The following is a 20970-nucleotide window of genomic DNA, read 5'->3' as shown; positions in this document are numbered from 1 at the left end:
CTGCCGTAGCGGGCTATACCGGCTATTAAAGGCCCGCTCCAGCGTTAAAGGCCGAGCCGAAAGCGAGGAACTTTAACAAGGGAGCGGAACTTTAATAGCTTGTATAGCTCAGCTACGAAGAAATATAGGGCTATAAGAACATTCTGCCACTAGAGGGCAGAATGTTCCAACAAATAAAACAAAGGCCCCTCGGAGTTCGAGGGGTTTAAATTCCCTCGGGCTCCGAGAGGCCTTTGAAAACAACATTGGAATGTTGCTTTGCAGGCCTTTACCGGCCCGTAAAAGCATGGAGCACTCCATTGTCTTCAATGGAGTTCCCAGCATTCCAATGTTCTAATATGAGATGAATGCAACTTTATTCTTCCTCAATGTATTATTATACCCGAGCACTGTCAAATACAATAAGGATTCCAATTCTGCTTAGTGCCCGAGGAGTGGAAATTTGAATATAGGAGAGTAGTTTCACATATATCGGCATGACCTCCTCTTGGTAATTATTGGGTTGACCTTTACTGAGGCGTTTTTGTAGTTCGAATTGAGCCAAGCCAATTGATTACCATGATGGGTGTCACTTTTGCAATAAAGGGATTATCAAGCTACAATCATAAATATATTTTATTAAAATTTTAGAGCTAGATCACGGATTAAACAATTTTGGAATGAAGCTGTCACTCCAGAGTAGGTGTGGCCACTAAGTAAAATGATAAACATTTCCATGTATGAACACCTATATGCCCTGGGGAATGGTGCAAACACATGTTTACCTAGAAAGTGGGATTTTATGGATGTGGTATAACCTCTTGAGTGTCTCAAAACAATTTGATAGGAACAACTGTATCAATTGTTTTTCCAATACTGTTTATAGTCGCATGTGCCTTAAGTTTATGGAGTAGAGTATCGCCATTACATTTTAGCCATAGTCTATAATTTGGTATCAATGTAGGGTCATATGCCTGAAGTTCAAGAAATAAAAAAGATGCGTATTAGCTTGAACTATTTTCAGTAGTTCAAACACAACATATGCATGTGAAACTGTCTGCAGCTTGTAGTAACAGTAGAGAAAGCTTCTGGGATCTCTGAAATGTCTTTAATTTGTTAATATGAGTGTTGGACTTGGAATCTTTTGGTGTGATTTCCCCTTGTCTTTTTGTTTCTGACCTTCTGTTTCTGACTGTATGCTGCATTGCGTTTTTGCTGGTTTTAGAACTCTGGGCACTTTACCATTGCTGACCAGTTCTAAAGTGGAAGTGCTCCCTGTGTAAATTGCATTGATGATTAGGTTATCCATGATTGGGACATCGGATTTACTAGTAGTGCCCAGGGCCTGTAAATCAAATGCTATTACTGGGTCTGCAGCACTGATTGTGCCCCCCACACGAGTAGCCCTGCAAACATGTCTCAGACCTGCCACGGAAGTGTCTGTGTGTGCAGTTTTAAACTGCAGTTTTGACCTGACAAGTGCATCCACTTACCAGGCCCAAACTTTCCCTTTTATAACATAGAAGTCACCCCTGAGGTAGGCCCAAGGTAGCCCTATGGGCAGGGTGCAGTGTATTTAGAAAGTATGATATGTACTGTTGTGTTTTACCTGTCCAAATAGTGAAATGCTGCAAATTTTGTTTTTCACTATAACATGGCCTATCTCTCCAATAGGGTAATATGGGGATTGCCTTGAAATATCTTTTAAGTGTATTTTCCCATTGGAAGCTGATTGAGATTTGGAGTTTGGGGGTCGCTGAACTCACAATGTAAAAATGCATCTTTTGGTAGAGTTGGTTTTTAAATTGCTTGTTTGAAAATGCCATTTTTGGAAAGAGGGCATTTCCTTGCTTAACCATTCTGTCCCTCTGCCTGTCTGTAGAGTTCATGGCTGGGTTAGGAATGGATGACAGTTGGGCCCTACTGCATTCCCTCTAGGCAGCCACACAAAGGGAGCTGAGGCGTGCCTTGCATATCCTGAGGACCCATCACCAGGCTGATGGGTCTTCCTGTGCTAACGTGGTGGGAGGAGTTGTCACTGACACCTGAATAGGGCTGTGCCTGTCCTCACACAAAGTTGTCTCCACCCCCCTGTAGTGTGCCTGGAGCCTGGTCAGGGAAAGGCAGGGACTTGTGCACTACAAAGACTTTCCTTTAAAGTTTGTCTACTTCAAAGGCAGAAAGGGGTATACATATTGGACCTCTGACACTGTCAGATCAGAACACTTCTGGACTAAAGGACATTCTTCCAGGAAGAAGAGCTGGGTGCTGTAGGAGTGACTGACACTCTGCCTGTTGATTTGCTGTGCTGGCCTGCTGCTTGCTGCTTCTGTTCTGGGAGTGAAAGGACTGGACTTTGCTTTCTGAATCCTGTCTCCAAGGTTCTCCAAGGCCTTGTGCGTGCTAGCCTCCTGTTAAGAAGTCTCAGGGCCATCAAAGACGCCACCTACCAATGCCTGGGCTCTTCTGCTGAGATCTCTGACTTACCAAGTGGTGCCAAATCCAGTTCTTGGGCCTTTGGAAGTGCAAACTGATGAAAGAATTTATGCATAGACTCTTAGTGCTCGTTTCTCAATGCAGCATTGCCCTGTAGCATAACCGCTGTTCAGCCAAAGAATCAATGTAGCGCCTGCTGTGCGGCTGAAAAATCAATCTTGAAGTAATTCAGTTCAGCGTGTGCCGTACACAAAAAAACGCTCTTCTTTAGGTTCTAATATGTATAATTTTCCCCCCTCGGCATTAACAATAGTAGCCATATGTAAATGGTACCTGACTGCTGACTTGTCTCTTTGCACACTCATGTCATTGTCTTCATTGCAGGAATGGGTGGTGTAGATCCCTCGCGGCCCTACGGTCTGTAGGCTGGAATATGACTGTACAGTATGTCAGCTAAATGAAACGCAGTCACTGGATACTTGGCTCCCCCAGGAGTGCCCCAACCAGTCACCCAGCCTATATTTATACCTTTAGGCTGCACCTGGCCCTTATGATGTAACGGTGCTACAATGTACGGTGGAGGCCAGGCAGTAAGCTACATCCCATTCAACCATTATTTTGAAAATAAAATCAAACTGTATTCATATCAGCCATACATAGCCTCTGAGCAACTGGCTTGGCGCTGAGTTGGGGACAAAACCATACTTCTGGCTCTGGCCCGCTGCACATTTATCGACTATCTGGGATTGACCGAAGGGTGAAGCAGTGGCCCCAGGTGCTGACATTGCTAGTAGGGCAGGCTGGCCAGGCAGGCCAACCTCTGTTGAGGGACTCCATCTGGTAGCAGCCATCCCAGGGTCAGTTGGCACCTCTCCTTTAGCCAGCTATACATTCCAGCCCGCTCTGCCTCTCGAGTGAAGGTGACATTTGCTTGAACCAGAACACCTTCCGGGCCACAGTGGGTTGCCCCCACTGCACACTGACCATAGTCCCCTGAATCTCTATGACTATCCACATCTTCCTCTTGAATGCTGTGCAGAACTTTCACTGTGGGTAGGAATCCCTCATGACCATTCGATCGCCCACTGATAGCTCCGGGCCAATGGCCTGCCAGCTCAAGTAGCTCGGCTGTTGGTTTTCCTTCTTTTCTTTAACGTCGCTTTCACATTCAGAATTACTGGTTGCCAGCTGGGCCCGGTGGGGATACTGTCCTTGGTAGAATGCTGGATCAGCAGGCTCATTTTTAATTTTTAGACAGTTCGTAGTGCCATACTGAGTCTGTCGATATGCCCGCAGGAATCGATGGAGGCAGCACTCTCCATCTTCATCCTACTCCACTCCTATGCAGAGCACTCGATTCAACACGCATAAGGCGCCTCACCTCCCCATTCGCCTGAGGCCATTGCGGTGTCACTTTACGATGCTGGATGTTAATTAACCTCAATACCACTGGAAGTGTTGCTCTTGGAATGGAGGCCCATTGTCCGTCTTGATTTTGTTAGGCAGTCCAAACGTGGCAAAGACTTTCTCAAGGATTGGCTTTACCTTTGAAAATGATCTGGACTGTACCAGCTCCACCACCGGATACTTCATGTGACTGTCCACGAGCACTGGTGTGAACTGCCTGTCGGGGAAACTCCCAAAGTCCATACTGAGACAGGAACTCCCAAAGTCCATGCTGAGACAGGGCCGGGGTCTCTGGCTAGGCTTCTCAGTTAGCATGCGGGAGGTTCTGGTTCCCTACTGGTGATCTTGCAGGAATGACAACCTGCACCTTCTCCTATAACAACGGGACCATTCTGGTAAACCAAACATTGTTGGCAGTTGTGCCTTTGTTTTTAACTCCCGTTGGTGACCTTGGTGTGCTAAGCGAAGCCCCCTTACCCACAGGCGGCAGGGCATCACAATACAACTCCCTCTCAGTAGCAGCCCTTCGCTGTTGGTGCTCAGATCATCTCTAACTCTGAGTCATCGTCGTCTGTTCAACCTGAACTAATGATTCTGCTCCCTCTAGAAAGTTCATCCATTGTTTCTAGAATTGAGCTTCCTTTGTCATGGATAGATTTGTGCTCAACATGGTCACCTCCAGAATATCCTCAATTGACAGTGCTCAGGGACACACATCGTGCATGGCAATTCGCATGAATCCTTCCACCCCCTCATCTTCTTCACCCCGAACATCGGCCAGCTGCTCCTGGGGCTGACGAGACAGATATTCAGCCGGGTTGTTAAAAGAATAGGGCTGTAGCTGTATGGCCTGTCGCTCAATGCGGGGCGGCACATGAAGAGAGATCCCCGCAAACAGCGGGACTAGTGGCTTGTAGTCTGTCATAACATGGACCTGCTGGCCACACAAATACAGGTGGAAGGGGCTTCTATGGTCAGGTAGGCCGGAATATGACTGCGCAGTATGTCAACTAAATGAAATGCACAGACACTTGATACTTGGTCTCTCTGGGAGTGCCCAGAGAGATCACCTCAGCCTTTATTTATACCTTGGGGCCGTCCCGGCCCTCAGGATGTAATGGTGCTGTAAGGTATAGTCGTGGCCGGGGGGTACTCTACAGGAGGGATGCATGAACGTTTTTAAGTTTGTGCTTAGAATCTTTCACTTTTAATAAGTGTCACTTCTAAATTGAAACTCTACCAAATATCAAATAATAACACTTTTCTAAATCATGTTTTTACAGTGTGCTTTCTTCGTCATTTACGTAACAAATAAGTTGATTGCTCTGCCCATTCTTTGGCTCTTAAGACCAAGCTTGAAAGTGCAAAAGCTGTGTTCTAATGCACCCGATGTGGCAGATAGACTCAATTTCACAATGCAATTCTGTCAGGCCTAGATGCAGATTTATAATGAAGTCCTTTTGTCACCCCATTGACGTCTTCTTTCTAACCCTCCTCTGCCTTCTTTATACATGTTGTCTTCAACTCAGAGCAACTAAAATCATGCCGCTTGACTGTTGGAGAAGAGAACATGCCTTAGAAATCTTCAACAGTTCTGCTTAAAGACTAGGGCCCATATTATAAAATTGGTGCATTGGCCATGTTTGTGCCACCACGCCCCTTTACACAGATGCACCAAGAGAAAATAGGGGCAGTGCACTCTATTACAATTAATGTGCTGCCCCCAGGCAGACATGAACTTACAGCGGCCTTGGTGGCAGCGTATAGGAGAAAATCCTTTAAGGAGCTGCTCCTTGTTTCATTGTGCTGGCGGCACCTGACCTGTACTTAAAAGGGTGATAGAGACAGCTCTGTAGGCAGTTGCAATGAGTGGCAGGACCCACATGCAGGGTGAGGTCCATGGTCCACCCCTAGACATCACCTCTTGAGGGCTGCTCTCAAAGGGCGCACTGTCAGTGCACCTCCTGAAGGCCTCTGCCATAATATGGTGCTGGTGTTGAGGCAAAGTGTTCCCCTCATGTGCATGGGGTCAGTCCTCCATGCAAGTGAGGGAACGCCTTCTCAAGATAGTGCCAGCTCTCTCTGTATTTTCGAATAGCCCAAACAAGCATCTGGAGTTGTTCTGTAATACTAAAGTGGCCTGTGGGTGCAGACAACAGGTGCACATGCCCATTATATTCCCAGAGCACTGTCTATAATACAGGCCAAGAGCAGACCTGATAAAAAGAAAAAAACAATGTGTGAGGAGGGGGTTGGGCCTTGGAGGGGGTTGGGCCTCGTGCCGTTAAGTACCTAAGAGGTACTTTTGCCCCCACCCTGCTCCCAAGCCCCCTCGTGCTGAGGCTGGTGTCGATGTCCTGGGGTGTTTTCACATCCCTTAATGGACGTCAGCAGCTCAAAGCCTCGGAAAACGAGTTAGAAATCCACTATGTGGTTTTCAGCTAAGTTTTCCTGCCACCGTGTGCTTTTGGCTCACTAGGTGACTGTGTGAATGGCGCCGATATTGTGTGTCACACTGTAGCACCATGTGAGTTGACAGGTCTGTCAGAGCAAAGTTAGAGCATCTGTCACACAAACATGGGTGCGATGTGTCTGGATTTAATCCCAATACCTTTCTTACTTACTGAGCACATCTGCTATGGACTCCTGGGCCCATATTATGTAATGGGCTCATTGTCTCTGATTGCGTACAAACAGGGACAGTACGCCCTGTAATATTCAATGCTGCAAAGTTGAGGCTGCCCTTTGGGCAGTGCATTCAATGAAATATGGAGCAGCTGTTTACAAGACCCTTCGTATTCCACTGTGCAGGTGGCAGTCAAAGATCCCCTGCAGGTGGGTGCAATGAGTGACTGCACCTACCTGTAGAGGATGTTTCGGGGTCCATTGGACATCCTTTGCACCGACAGTGTGACACCTTTTATGGTTCAATGTCAGTCTGTCTCCTAAAGTCCTGTTTGCCTTTGTGCCTGCATCCATATTATGGTGTGGCGTCAGAGGCAGTGATTTCCTCATTTGCATGGTGTATTGCCCCATGCAAATGAGGGAACACGCTCATAATAGAGCTGGTGCTACATGTGTGACAGCGCTATCTGTATTAGGGTATTACAGAAGGGGATTCACAAGTGTCTGCGGCCCTTTCTATGAAACCAAAGTGCCCCAGGTGAGGACAAAGCGGGCGCATATGCCTGTGGTGCCCTATAGGGCACGATGCAAAGTGTGGCTCCTGAAATCCTGGCATACATTCCTGCTCATCAATTCAATGCAGAACATTGAAGCCTAAGGACACAGAGACCACCAAGCCAGACTTAGACAATTGCTTCCTGAGACACTACTTCCTCTAGCCATAAACCATGTTATATAGGATTATACATTATTTTACATCACTTGACTCCACCAGTGATGTAGGAATGTTACCACATGCCTGGCATTTGTGATAAAAAAAAGTTCCATCCAATTTATACAACTTATATGTAATGATCAATCCACAGCACCCAGTGTCCCTCCTTGACATCAACCTGAAAGTGTTGCTCTTTTTTCTCAAAACATATGCAAGCTTTTGTTTGTAAGCTTGGTGCAAGATTCATATTGGTGCTGCCTTTCTTTTGAGCACTGTCTGTAGCATTAATCAGACCTTTGCATCACCTTTTAGTTTAGATGATCATCCATTTCAAGCTGTCCCATAATATCACCTATACTCTCCTATAGCTGCCTCCAACATTTTTTAACATGAATATACCTCAAAACCACCTATAAATGTAAAAATCCAAACCTGATGTAATAGTACAGTTACTTTGGGCCTGGGCTAACCTCACAGTAAAACCCAACCCTCTGTGCTTTGAAATGTCATGTTTGGTAAATAAGCTATAGTATATTGCAAACATTCTCGTCCTTCAATCAACGTAGTGCTGCACTTTGGAGTATCATACCAGGACACCTGAAAGAAAAACCCTATCATCTCCTCTCCTCTTCAGGAGCTGTGAATTATTGAGTGCTTCCCACGTCAAATGAGGAACTTACAAAGGATTCCCTTCGTTTGGCACATCTGTGTCATGGGGGTTGAGAGAAAGCTTTTCACTGGGAGTACAGGATACAATCTCCCTGGGTAAATATGGTATCCCACAGTCCTATTTGAATCCAGATTGAACATAAGGGTTAAGCAGTTATATCAGGAATCCTTATTTGTTTATTGTAAGTCCCTCATCCTGACTGGGGCATGCTTTATCATCGTGTCTCATACTGGTCCCTAAAAACCAGGATGGGCTCGACCATATTTCAGGGAGCGCTTAAACATATTACCTGATGAGATCAATTTATATAAAAAATACCTTAGGAACACCAGATATCCCTTTAGTATTGGTGTCCTAGTTATGGTTACTGTTAGACCTGGCATTCTTGACATGGTTTGCCCCTAACCTTTTGCCTTCATCCTGTTTTTGCTGACTTCGTTTTTGCTGTCCCTAGGATTATCCGCACTTTACCACTGTTAACCAGTGCTAATGTGCATGTGCTCTTTCCCTACAACATGGTAACATTGGCTTATACCCAGTTGACATATTTAATTTACTTATATGTCCCTTGTAAAGTGCCACTACATGTGCCCAGGGCCTGTAAATGAAATGCTACTAGTGGGCCTGAAGCACTGATTGTGCCACCCAATTAAGTTGCCATTTGAACATGTCTCAGGCCTGCCATTGTGCACTGGCTTAACGAAACTTGAAGGGGCCGCCCTGCAGGACACCTGGAGCGGCCCCCTCCGGACTCAATCATGAGCTCCTTGGCCTGAGCAATGTGCAGAGGGGCCCCTTGGAGCTTGGGGTCCCCACGCATGGCAGGGGCTGCAGGGGCCTGTGTTATGCCACTGCCATTGTGTAGTCTGTGTGTGCAGTTTAAACTGTCATTTCGACCTGGCAAATCAAACCTTTTGCCAGGCCGAAACCTTCCTTATTATACGTATCAGTCACACCTAGGGCCTATATCTCCCATGGGATAACATTGGGATTATCTCATTATATTTTATGGGGTAATTTCCAAATGGGGACATATCACTAATTTAAGTTTGGTGTCTCTGGAATCACAATTTAATATATTACCTTATGGTGAAGTTCCATTTTTAGATTGCAATTCTCGAAAATGGCTCTTTTAGAAAGTTAGAATTTTCTTGCCTAAGCGCAATCATGCATGTGTGTGGATGCCTTTCTATGGTATGAAGTGAGACCCAGAGTGGGGCTTTGTGGGGGGGGACACCAAGTGTACTTTCCTTTTTCAAGAGAGTGACAACTGTGACCATGCTGGATTGCAAAGGACTGACAGGGTAACAGTGAAGTGAATATAGTTGAAGGACAGACCGTTTTTCCATGTCACTTCCTTGCGAGAGCAGCCTTTTGAGCTCCCCTTGGTTTTTCCAATTGTTCTGCCAGATTCTGGCGACTGTGTCTTTTGCCCACTCATACTGAGGATGGGTGTTGCTTTCACTACTTCTACGTAAAAGATTCAGGAAGAGTGAGAATAAAACAATGGTTTTCGTTGTCCATGTGGCATATATTGGTGGTGCCTACGGTGGAGGCTAGGAGGGAGAACCCATCCAGTAGATGTATGTTTTAGGGTCACCCAGGACATTCCAGTGATCATTTTCATTGATTCAGGCAGAAGGGTAATGTTAGTGTTAAGGAAGGAGACAGAGCTTCTATCAAGCTACTTACTGACCCATTGTTCCACAGGAGAGGCTACCCATCACAGTTTAACAAATGGTTAAGTGGAGCAGCCTCACTTGCCCTTGTACTCTTATTTCAGGTTGCTCCTAAGATGATGCTCATAGCTCTCCCTGCCTCTCTTCCTACCTACACTTATGACAAAGACCATTTGCACAGAAATCACAAAAGTGCATAACTGCCCAGGACCGAAATCCAGTCACAAAACATTCAAAAACTACTGACTCCGGAGTTAGAGTGTTACAAGGAAGGGGATGCTCTTGGGACACTTTCCTCTTTGTGAATTAATAAAAAGTTGGTTGGAGAATCAGCAGTCATCCAGGGGACTACTAAGAAGTCTCCAACAAACTTAAGGAAAAAGAAAACATTTGTTAAACACATCCCCCTTTCCTTTAAGGAAAATGGGCTGCATTTAGCAGAAACGTGTCCTACATTAATTAGCGTTCACAGTCTTGTTAATCTGCTGACCCTAGCATGCCCCCATCCCTGTATTGGCCTCAAGTTAGAGTAATTCGCAGTATGTGACTTACCTCACTAATATTCACGAGGTGGGTCAGATTATGACCAACTACAATTCAGAATTTACGAATCGACCTATTAATGCAGAGGTCAATTGTTAAAATTAGTTACTGTTCGCAAAAATACTGGTCATTATTTGGAACCAATATTCTGTGACCAGTGTTTTGTACACCTTGTTCAAAGTATCTTCCAGAAAGCTCAGCTATGCAACCAATGGTCAATGCCTACTACGTCTGACAATATGAAGTTATTTATAACCAGGCCAATGGAGTTATGCAAATATGTGGCCGCAGCGATTTTTGCATAGTTATACATTAGTCGCATTTGCCACATAATCCATCATCTGCTGCATAGAGGAGACTTGAACAGACAGAAGAGAGATGACCAAAAGATTCTTTCTGTATGTAGGTTTTTTATACTAAAAGAACCCGACAGACAACCACACTTGTCAGACCCTCCTAAGAGGATTTAGCAAGGTTTATCACAGTGCAAATCCTAAACCCACAGGTATCAATCCTCCGTTAAAGGCCTATTGGGTTTAACATGTGATTTTTAAAATAAATAAGTCTGGCCTATTGTCCTTGTTGTTATTTTTCATAATAAACCGATTGGACCTATGGTATCTGGCATAACTTTCACTAATTAACCAAATCAAGTCTATACCCTTTATCGTATCATGTGAGCATAACCACCTCAGACCTATTATATTGAGCATAAGCTTCCCTACTAGGTAACTATCAACATTATATTATAGAACATTACATTACATTAAAGAATTATCTACATTAATCCAGGATAATCAAATCCTTGACTCAACACAGTTTGAGTTTAGACCAGGACACAGCACAGAAACCGTCCTGATCAAAGTAACGGCAGAGGTAAGGATAGCATTGGACAGAGGGATATCTATAGCCCTTATTCTTCTTGACCTATCGGCTGCGTTTGATACAGTGGACCATAAGATGTTGATTAACCATTTAGCAGAAATAGGGATCAAGGATAGGGCCCTTTTCTTGCTCACCTCCTTCTTTTCAGATAGGAGACAGACCCTAGCTCTAGGCAAATTTGAATCATCACCTTTTTATCTGCCATGCGGGTTGCCACATGGATCCTCGCTGAGCCCTACTCTTTTTAACATATATGTATCTAAGCTGGCGCTACCTATCAAAATATGGATCTTACTTCCTATGCTGATGACACCCAATTGGTAGTCACAGCCTTCAATAACTATTTGTCTGGACCCAAAAATGGTCAAGATTGTTTCAAAGAAGTCCACTGCTGGATGATTAGGTACTGTTTGAAACTCAACTCAGGAAAAACAGAGGTGATTTTATTTGGGAATCTATCTCCCTCTAATTTGGTGGCCGGATCTGCTGGGTCCACCCCCAATTTCTGTCCCCAAAGTCAAAATTTTGGGAGTTATCATCGACGACAAACTTACTAACAGAGCCCAAGTTTCGTCAATGGTTTCATCATAATATTATATCCTCAGAATGATTAGGAAAATCTTACCTTATATCCCTAATAACTCCAGGAAAAACTTGATTACTGCCTTAGTCCTCTCAAACCTGGACTATTGTAACAGTCTCTATATAAATCTGCAAGAAAAGCACGCAAGTAAGCTTCAATTAGTGCAGAATACCACAGCCAGAATGATTTTGAATCTCCCAAAATTTATTCCATCTCCTCCGGGCTCCGAAAGCTATATTGGCTTCCGATCCGCAGCTGGGTAAAATTCAAAGCCCTCTGCCTTGTGCACAAAGGACTCCACCATACAGGTCCAGGATTTCTACTGCATGCCTTTTAATGGTACATACCTAAGAGACCCCTATGTTCGGCAAGCTCCAACACTCTAGTGACTAGGCCTGGGCTAAAATTCTGTTCCGTTCGCGGAAATTGCGATATTTTGACTTTTTCGCGTTCTGCGGAAAGCGCGAAAATGTCAAAATTTCCGCATTCCGCAGCTTAACGATAATTTGTTTCTTGCTCGCACTGTAAAATAATACATTCTCGCGTGCGCGCAATCGCCTTACCTGAATCCCCGCGTTCGCCGACAAGCTTTCCCAATCCGGTCGCGTTCTCCATGAGATGTTGGACAGTTCGCGCCCGCAGTGACGTCATTTGTCGCGCGATCAAGTCTTTCTTCTCGCGATCATGCACCGCGAGACAACTGAAAACAAGATGGCTGCGCCCGCGAGCAACCACATGGGTAAGTTGGCGAGCCGCGACCATACAGAAAATACCGCGAACGGGCAGGAAAAAAACTTCTGCATCTTCGCGATATTTCCGCATGTTTGCGGAGATTTTTAACATTTTCACGATAATTTGCGAAAGTGAATTTCACAAATTCCGCCCACCCCTACTAGTATCCCTCAGAATCAGAAAGGCTCACTGGGGAGGTATGCGCTTCATCTTCTGAACAACAAAGCTATGGAATAGCCTTCCAGCCAAATAAGAGCCATTCCATCACTGCTTGCTTTTAGGAAAGAGATCAAGACCAGGCTTTTTAATGATTAAATGCGCCATCTACTGCTTGCTTAGGTCCAGTCAGTGCCAAGACACCCTTGGGTAATTGTGCGCTTTATAAATTCTTTTAAAATAACATAACAGACGGACATTAAAAAATGTTCAAAATTAGAGTTGGAAAACCAACCCCTCCTTAGAAAGCTTAACAGGGATTCTCACAGGTAACCAACACCAGGCCCCTTGCCTATTACAGCAATTTATGAGAGTCCATGTAGTGCAGTACTTGTCGACATAATGTAATAACAAAGCACCCCGAATAGGCCTATTGTGTTTAAAATACTTTTTGCATAGTAAATAAGTCACACCTGCCGCTTTGTTACATTAAGTCAGAAGTACTGCACCTGTCATAGCTTCTTTTCAATGTACCAATCACACCTATAGCCATTACCTTTGGCTTGTCACCATTAAAACCTTAGGTCGACTGTATTAGGACAAGCATTACCACAATGCCACAAAGTTGTCAAATTACAAATATACGTGAAATTTCAGCTGGCAAAGGAATATGCAAACTCTCTTACAATGGCGTACAAGGATTCTGAAAGCACACATCTACCCCCAAGGTTTGCCATAGGGGAGTAACCAACCCAAAATGCCTGGCCTACTATGGTAATCTCTGAGATTTTCTCTAACAAAAAATATATTTTCAGTATTTAACTCATGCAGAGGTAACGCACCCTTAAATGCCCATTGGTTGCAACACATGCAATTCATAATAAATATGCCACATCTACTGTCTTTGTCATAACTTTTTGTAATAAACATACCAGTCATGGCATCTCACATTTTCCAAAATGAACAAGTGTGGCCTCTAACCTTTATCACTAGCTTGTCACCATTACCAACTCAGCCGCACTAGCGCAAAACTAAACATGCATTGGCAAACCATTAGGTCTCACCTTCAAAATGTGAGTACCATGCTATTGGCTTTACCAACACTTGTTTACAGACCATTGTTTAAAAAACCAAACAAAAACAGTATTAGAGTGAGAGAGAGAATTTCATAAGGTATCTCAAAACCATACCTTACATTCAACATTTTCAAACTTTCTAAGCAGCTTTGCTTATTTTTCAAATATCTTTTACGCAGGAAAAAGTGAACACAATTTAGAAAGAAGGACGTGTTGGAATTCAGAGGTCACTGCTGCCCAGGCCCAAATGTACTTTCCACAGACTTGCAACTAAAACAAATGCTCTGCCATTTGACGCTCTGCATCAGCCAGGGGAGGGAATTTGCAGCAATCCACCCCTTCCCAGCGACATAAATGCTGCCTTTGTTGCCAAGGCCTGGGTTTTCATGCAACGTGTAGAACACAGGGTATAAAAATAGAATCCTATATAGTCTGCACTTTAATCAAACCACAGCAAAAATGTTCTTGTGCTTTTGCAGATATTAATCAATCTCCGGAAAAAACATAACTGTTACTGCGCTTTTAAGGACAAGCTGTGAGGAGTGGGGAGCAACAATGAGGACGCAGGAAGTTGCATATAAGGGGAAGAAGCAGTTTATTTGGGAGATGTCAAGAAACATATGCACTCCCATGGAGTGCTCAAAAAAAGTAGTTCCATGATCTGAGCTGTGGAAGGATAAAAGTCATTCAATCAAGAAGGTGGTAAAGAAGGTATGCTCCAGGGAAGTGTCAACTGCAAGGAGAGGACGGAAAGTCATCAAATAAGAAGCAAGCAAATGAGATTAACAAAAAAGCCAGTAAATGATAGGCAAAGGGTCAACCTGAAGCCCACGTCAATCATTGCTATTGTACACAACAAGTCCTCAGCAGCAGGACTTCTACAAGCTATCTGAGTCCAGACACTGCCCTCAGCTAGTCCAGACTTCTACTTGCATTTATCCCACCAATACGGAAAACAACATTGTTGGGTCAAGCCTTCTTCTATATCACTTCTAAAGCATGAAACAACCTTTCCTACACATAATATCTTGAGTTCCCCATGAGGCCGAAGACCTGGATTGTCAAGTAGTCCCATGAGCCCTAACTCTGGCTAAACTCACACCTGCTCAGTGCCAGAATACCCTCCCGGGTGACAATGAGCTCTACAAATCTACATACCCTAATATAGCATAAGACTCTTCACACGTTACTCCAGTGGGAAATGTTTGGGCTCTCCTTTGTAAATGTGGTAAAATAGGCACACACCTAATTGGCAAATTAAATGTACTTAAAAGTCTGTAATATATGGTACTACATGTACCAAAGGTCTGTAATTTAACACTACAAGTGGGTTGCAGCACTCATTGTGCCACCTACTGAAGTAGCACATAAAACATGTCTCCAGGCCTTCCCTTGCAGCCTGTGTGTTCAGGTTTAAACTGCCCTTTCGGCCCACCATATACACCTCTTGCCAGGCCTAAAACATCATTTTTATTACTTATAAGTCACCCTTAAGGAAGGTCCTAAATGGCCATAGGTCAGTATACATGGTAGGTAAAATGCAGAACATGTCAAATGAAAGTTTTACATGTTTTACCAGTGAGAAACCTCCAAAGTTGCCTTTCACTATGACAAGGCAGGCTCTCCCATACAAAACACTGGGTTACATTTATAACTTTTTATAATGCTTAACTTCAGTTTGAGAGAAGCTGAAAACAGGATTGAAGGATGAATAGTAATTCAAAATGCAACTTAATCATAAAGTCAGGTTCATATTACTATTTTGGAAATGACAGGTGACAGGTTTATAGAGTTGTCATTTTCCTGCATAAGCCAAATGTTCCTTTCTGTCAGTGTCCAGTGTCACCTGCCTCGTGATGTCTCCCCTGGAGTGTTATGTGTACTACTCCCAGACATGGACAATGGGCCTTGAGAGTGAGAAGGGGTGTTCCGCTCCTGAGCAGGATAGCATGGGGCTGCACCTGGACCCTACCTGAGATTCAAAGGATGCCCACCCTGTCACAGGCAGATGCAGCTTGCACTTAGACCTGCCTGTCCTTTGCCTCACTGATCAGGCTGGCACCAAACCCTGTGTGGATAGATAAACTGGCCAGAACTGGTTAAGGGGGTGGCAAAGGCTTTCCCTCCACTCAAAGGCTGACACTTGGCATAAAAATGGCCCCCACAGACCTCTCAGAATGTTCCTTGACCTGTGTGAATCAGAAGGACTGCCCTGCTATCTGAAGAACCTGAAGAAAGATTGGACCTGCTTGCATTGAACCCAGGAACCCAACGTGACCCCAAGGGTTAGTTGGCTGACCTCCTATTAGGGCTATAGGTACACAGCAAGCATCCACAGGCCTATTCTGCTTCCAGCTCTGACCAGATCCAACTGGATCTGACCTGGCCCCCTCTGCTGACTGCTGTGGGAATGATTCATGATCCCCAAGCACTGTCCCTAGTGTCCCATACCCTTGTTTGTGGTCATCAGATTTGATGCCGACAGTCTTCGTCAATGCCGAGCAGTGGCCAATCAATGACGCTGAGCAGTGCCCGAATAATGTCCTCACCGGGCTCGAGGCCGAGCAGCATCAGATTTACACGTGACAACCTCCATCAACAATTTCATCTGGAGCACACTCTTCAGAAACCTGCAGCCATGAAACCCCACCCTGGGTCTTGTTTGTGGCTTGCCCCACCGATGACCACGTTTTTCTCTATGCAAATTACTAAGTCAGAAGGTAAACTTTCCTGGGACAAACCTGAGTATCCGATCCGTGTTCCATCGTGGTTGGCCTTAACCTTTGACTTTGACCTGGTCTAGCATGGCCAGATAACTACTGTTGGAGCTTTGTGCTTTTTAGGGCTATTTTCAACTCAAACTATAAAAATGTATATCTCCAGTTCTGCTTACTGAAGGCTTTTATTTTGGTGTAATTTTATGTATTAAAATGTTCTATATGTTTCTAAATTGGTTTAGAATTTCTCTTGTGTTGTGTTGTCTGTTTATCAATGTTTGACTGCTGCGTAAATACTTCACACATTGCTTCCAAGCTAAACCTGACTGCTTTTGTGCCAATATACCAGACAGTCAAGCACGGGTTTATTTAGGGGCATTTGTGGTTCATTCACCCTGACAAGGATTATGATTATTGTTAAAGTTGGTGATACAATATTCAGTCCTTTCTAAAATGGCATAACAACAATTGCAAATCTTCTACTGTGAAGTTTGTATAGGGTAGTTAACCAACACCAACATCCTAGCTTACTATGGTAATCTGTGAAAGCCCCTGTAAAAAAATACCTTTCTACATTGTAATTACAAACCATCCTTAAATGTCAAAAGCCTTCTGCAGTAAATAATAATGGCTTACTGCCTTAAACATGACTTTTCAGAACACAGAGATCAGGTCTGTAGCCTTTATTAGTAGCTAGTCATCATAACCAGCCCAGTCCTTCTGCATTGAGTGTAAGCTTTGCCACAATACTAAAAGAGCAATACAAGTACTTATTTCATGAGACGCACACAATAGACAGTGGTGGCTTGTAGCTAACTGCGACACGGAGGGTGGGGTAGGGGAGGGGGATAGGGAAAAAATACTTATCTGCTCGTCGCTTTTGACCAGCTGCAGTCTCTTCTTCATTGTCACAGTTCTGCTGGCTCCTGACAGCACCTAGGCTCCCCTAAACCAATCAGGATGCTGCTGTCACCATGACAGCAGCCTCATGATTGGTCTGATTGCTGTGGTTGGCGCTCAGACGGGGACTGACAGCCTGTGCATCTTCCCCATCCAGGCTTTCCATTACAGCCCGGTGGACAGCATGTAAAGTGCGCATGACTGTTTGGCCGACCCAAGACGGCAGGCCATACCGTCATGCTCGCTGAAGGTGCAGCAGCCACTCCTCCTCCCTCAACATCCAGGACCTGCCCCGCCCGCCTTAACCAGGCTGCAAGAGACTAAAAATACAATGATAATATCTTCTGTTATTATCATTATATTTTTCCTTTCACACTGCTCCGAGAGCAGTGGGGCGACGCTCATCCACCTTAGCGGAGGAGCCGCCACTATTGACAGAGCCAAACTCTTGTATCAGCAGTGCTTCTTGAAGCTCTTTTTATGCTGATATAGTGAGGGCTATGAGACTGTGCTGTCATGCCAGTCCTAATCAGGAATTGAGTCAAATTACACATCATTTTCAAAACACTTCACTAGGTGAAAAACGCAGCATATAAAGCTCTTTGAAGATGTTTTAATTGTTTTGTTGCTCGCAACAAATAATAGACCAAGAAAGACTCACCTATACTTAAAGCACACACACCCAGATCTCATCAAGATGCTGATTCAGAATTAGTAATTGCAGTCTGTCATGAGCGAAATATGATGCACTCAGGTCCACCTCCCAACCCCAGAGCAAAGTTAGGAAGCAGCTGTTGGGTTTAGCAGAGGCAAATTCATAAAATTATATTTAAGTATGTCAAACCTAGAATCTGTTGTCTTCGCCATTGAGCCGAAACCAGGGGCATATTTTCAAGGGCTTTCTCTCCGCTTTTTTGACTTTAAAAGCCAAAAAAGTGGGGATAATGTTTTCGCCCTATTAACAAGAGGGTGATAACATGCATTAGCGAATGTCAGCACCCTTTTACCCGACGCCTCCCTTTGCAACTCTAATGAGATGCAAAGTGGGCGTCACTGGGCAGAACAACCTTGTAAATATCGCTGATGTGCACATCGCGATATTTACAAGGAGGCCCAGGCATTTTTGCAGACGTTACTTTTTGCCGAAAACCGCGGTTTTCGCCAAAAACTAACGTCTGCAAAACTGCTGACTTACCAATACTTAATATTGGAGGTGGATTATGCTGATACGACCACAGGGTCGTATCCGCAAAGTTATTGCCGTTTTCCATGAAACACCACTGGTTTTCCAGCGATGTTCCATGGAAAACAACGCTATCGCAGGAATAATTATCGCCATTGCGCTATGCGTTGTTAATACAGCGCTAGCATGGCGATAATTATTTGCGATAGTCGGCGATAACAATTCTCACGCACAGAACGGCCAGCGATAATTATCACTGGCCGTTGATAATATGCCCCTATTTTGTGCCCACCATAGTCAGGTTGGGCAGATCACACCGATCACTGCAGACGGCACTTTCAATGAATATGAGTCAACAGTGGTACTTCCTTGCTTATAACAAGGCTGTTCATGATCACACTTGTTCAGCTACAAAAATATCAACCTCGGAGACCGGAAAGTCATGTCTTTATGGGTCTTGGTCAGGGCCACTGGAATTATGTGATTATGCGGCTGCTGCGATTTTAGCATATTTATAGATTTGTCACATTTGTCACGTAATCCATCATCTACTGCATAATTTTCAGATTTTAACAAGAAAGCATTTTGTTTCTAACTCGAACTGTCCAAAAGTGTCTAAAAATGCGGTGACAAGTGTTGTACACAATGTAAAGCCCTTTGCAAAGCTGGATTGGTCATCTCTCTGTTGTTTATTGCCATATTTAGGTGTTAAAGTGGTACTAATGAGGTGCAGCCAATGCCCAGACACTGGTACTAAGTTTAAAAATTATGCAATATCGAAGTAATACTATTACGAAATTTGCCACATTATGCCGCATAATTTGCATTTTCTTGCTGCATAATTTACTCAACCCTGCCACATAATTTGGATCTCTCCTGCCGCATAATTCCAATTTTGTAGTGATATGTGCGCTTAATAAATATCCCTTGATTTGATTTGGTTAGAATCCTAATATCCTGCGTCGGTTCTCACTGCAAAGCACTCTGATGGTCTCTCCTAAGGATTTCTGTTTTTGAAAACAGAAATATCCCTGTCCCCACCCCATTATCCCGCCACCGCATTTAGAATTGGATAAAAAGTGGTTTACTTAGTTTCACAAAAATATATTTTAAAAAAAAAATCATGATTGTCGGTGCAGCTTTTGAAGAGCGTTGCATTGTGAAAGTCTGAGTGTTAACTTACATTATCTATAGCAGCACCCAAATCATGACACTTCTAGTCAGCAAAGGTGGATATGCACCCTAGCAGGTGGAACCTTAATTCCAAATCTGTGACCATTCAGTATTTGGTCTCTCTACTGAGACTGCCAACAGACAGGCAGGAGGAATGAAAGCAAGAGCCATATGTAAAGCCGTTCCAGTATAACTGATCAGGACTGTGGAAGCGCTCTCACTAAGCTAAACTAAGTCGCCCCTAGAAGGCTTTAAAGTGCGGTAGTCTTCCTACATCTTCAGGCCAGACCACTTTTGCATTCAAAAACATAAACATAGGGACCCAAACAGTGCATAACAAAGATATTTTTGTTTGAGGATATTTCCACTAAGAAATGTCAAAAAATGAAATTCAATTTTGCCTTCCAATTTATCATAATCAAAATACCCAATTCAAAATGTCGCACATAAATAATTTCAAGCAAGAACAAACCTGCCCTCTTATAAGAAAAGTATTAAAAAAGATGATCTGCAGGGCTTATTTTTTTCATCACAAAAGGTCCAGTATACAAAATGAAAAATACCCTCTAAGCTAGGGAACAATAACACATAAAGGGCTAAGCATGGACTATATATCGTCGAATAAATGTTAACATTTAGATATTTTAGCATTTCTGGTAATTCAGGTTTCTTTTTACCAGAAAAAAAACCTTTTGACAAGTGCATTTGTTAAAGGTTGTTAATTTCAGCCATGTCATTAAAGTGGCTGAGAAAGCTTCAGTACTTTTTCTTGTCATTGCCCTTAGGCCTCTGGAACCTCCTGTCTGAAGCCCAATGTTTTAGTGTGAAAGTAAAAGGCAACGTGAAACAAAAGCCACCTTCGGAGATTCGAGCTGTGAAGCATGCATGCTATTAGGGCTTCTCGGACTGGCTCTAAAAACACCACATCCTCCTTGTGTGCCAATGTCGATTCAGAGGGTTGGTTGACCGGTGAAATGCTCCCTAACCCTCTGACACCTCTGACCACTGCGTCATCCCTCCGTCATTTGTGTTACACCTGGCAATGATCTCGCAAGGCCTATACTCACTGTCAGTTGAACAGCTGTCAAAGGCCCAACTGCAACTGCAACTGCACCCGACCAGGACAGCAAGGAGAAGACAGGTCTTCATGGCTACCTCTCGAAGTAGGAATTCTCGAGACTTCCAGCAACCCCAAGGATATATTGGGAGTGGGGGGAGGGTAAACCTGCGTTTGGCTGTCATAAAGCTCTGGACCAATCAGAGGGTAGGATGGGGAGGAGACACACTCAGCAGGCTGTGCCACTTTCGGGGAGGGAGACGCTTCTTTACTCTACAGCCCTAAACATCCGAGAGCTGGTGCTCGAGGTGTGGTGACTGTCAATGAGTTGTCACATTCTGTAACGTGACTTACAACCTGCCTGGGGCGCAGTTGGGCACCCAAGCAGCATTGCCTTGAGTGAGATGGCACAGCGTTGACGTGTGACGCTGGAAGAGGCCCAGCTCGGTTACAG

General features: G+C 44.1%; 1 protein-coding gene across 6 annotated transcripts in view; it reads right to left on the bottom strand.

Moving 5' to 3' along the window:
• The window catches only part of ENDOU (endonuclease, poly(U) specific), a 245130-nt gene extending 224446 nt beyond the window's left edge, over nt 1-20684 (bottom strand). For all 6 annotated transcript variants that reach the window (XM_085654781.1, XM_085654782.1, XM_085654783.1 and 3 more), the window contains exon 1: nt 20527-20684. In XM_085654781.1, coding sequence (XP_085510907.1) covers nt 20527-20608 — 82 coding nt within the window. In that variant the 5' untranslated portion in view covers nt 20609-20684. The remainder of the gene's footprint in view (nt 1-20526) is intronic.
• Nucleotides 20685-20970: the final 286 nt, after the last annotated feature.

The sequence above is a fragment of the Triturus cristatus genome, chromosome 4_1 (genome assembly GCF_964204655.1).
Source record: "Triturus cristatus chromosome 4_1, aTriCri1.1, whole genome shotgun sequence".
Classification (NCBI taxonomy): Eukaryota; Metazoa; Chordata; class Amphibia; order Caudata; family Salamandridae; genus Triturus; species Triturus cristatus.
This window is presented reverse-complemented; position numbering and strand designations above follow the sequence as displayed.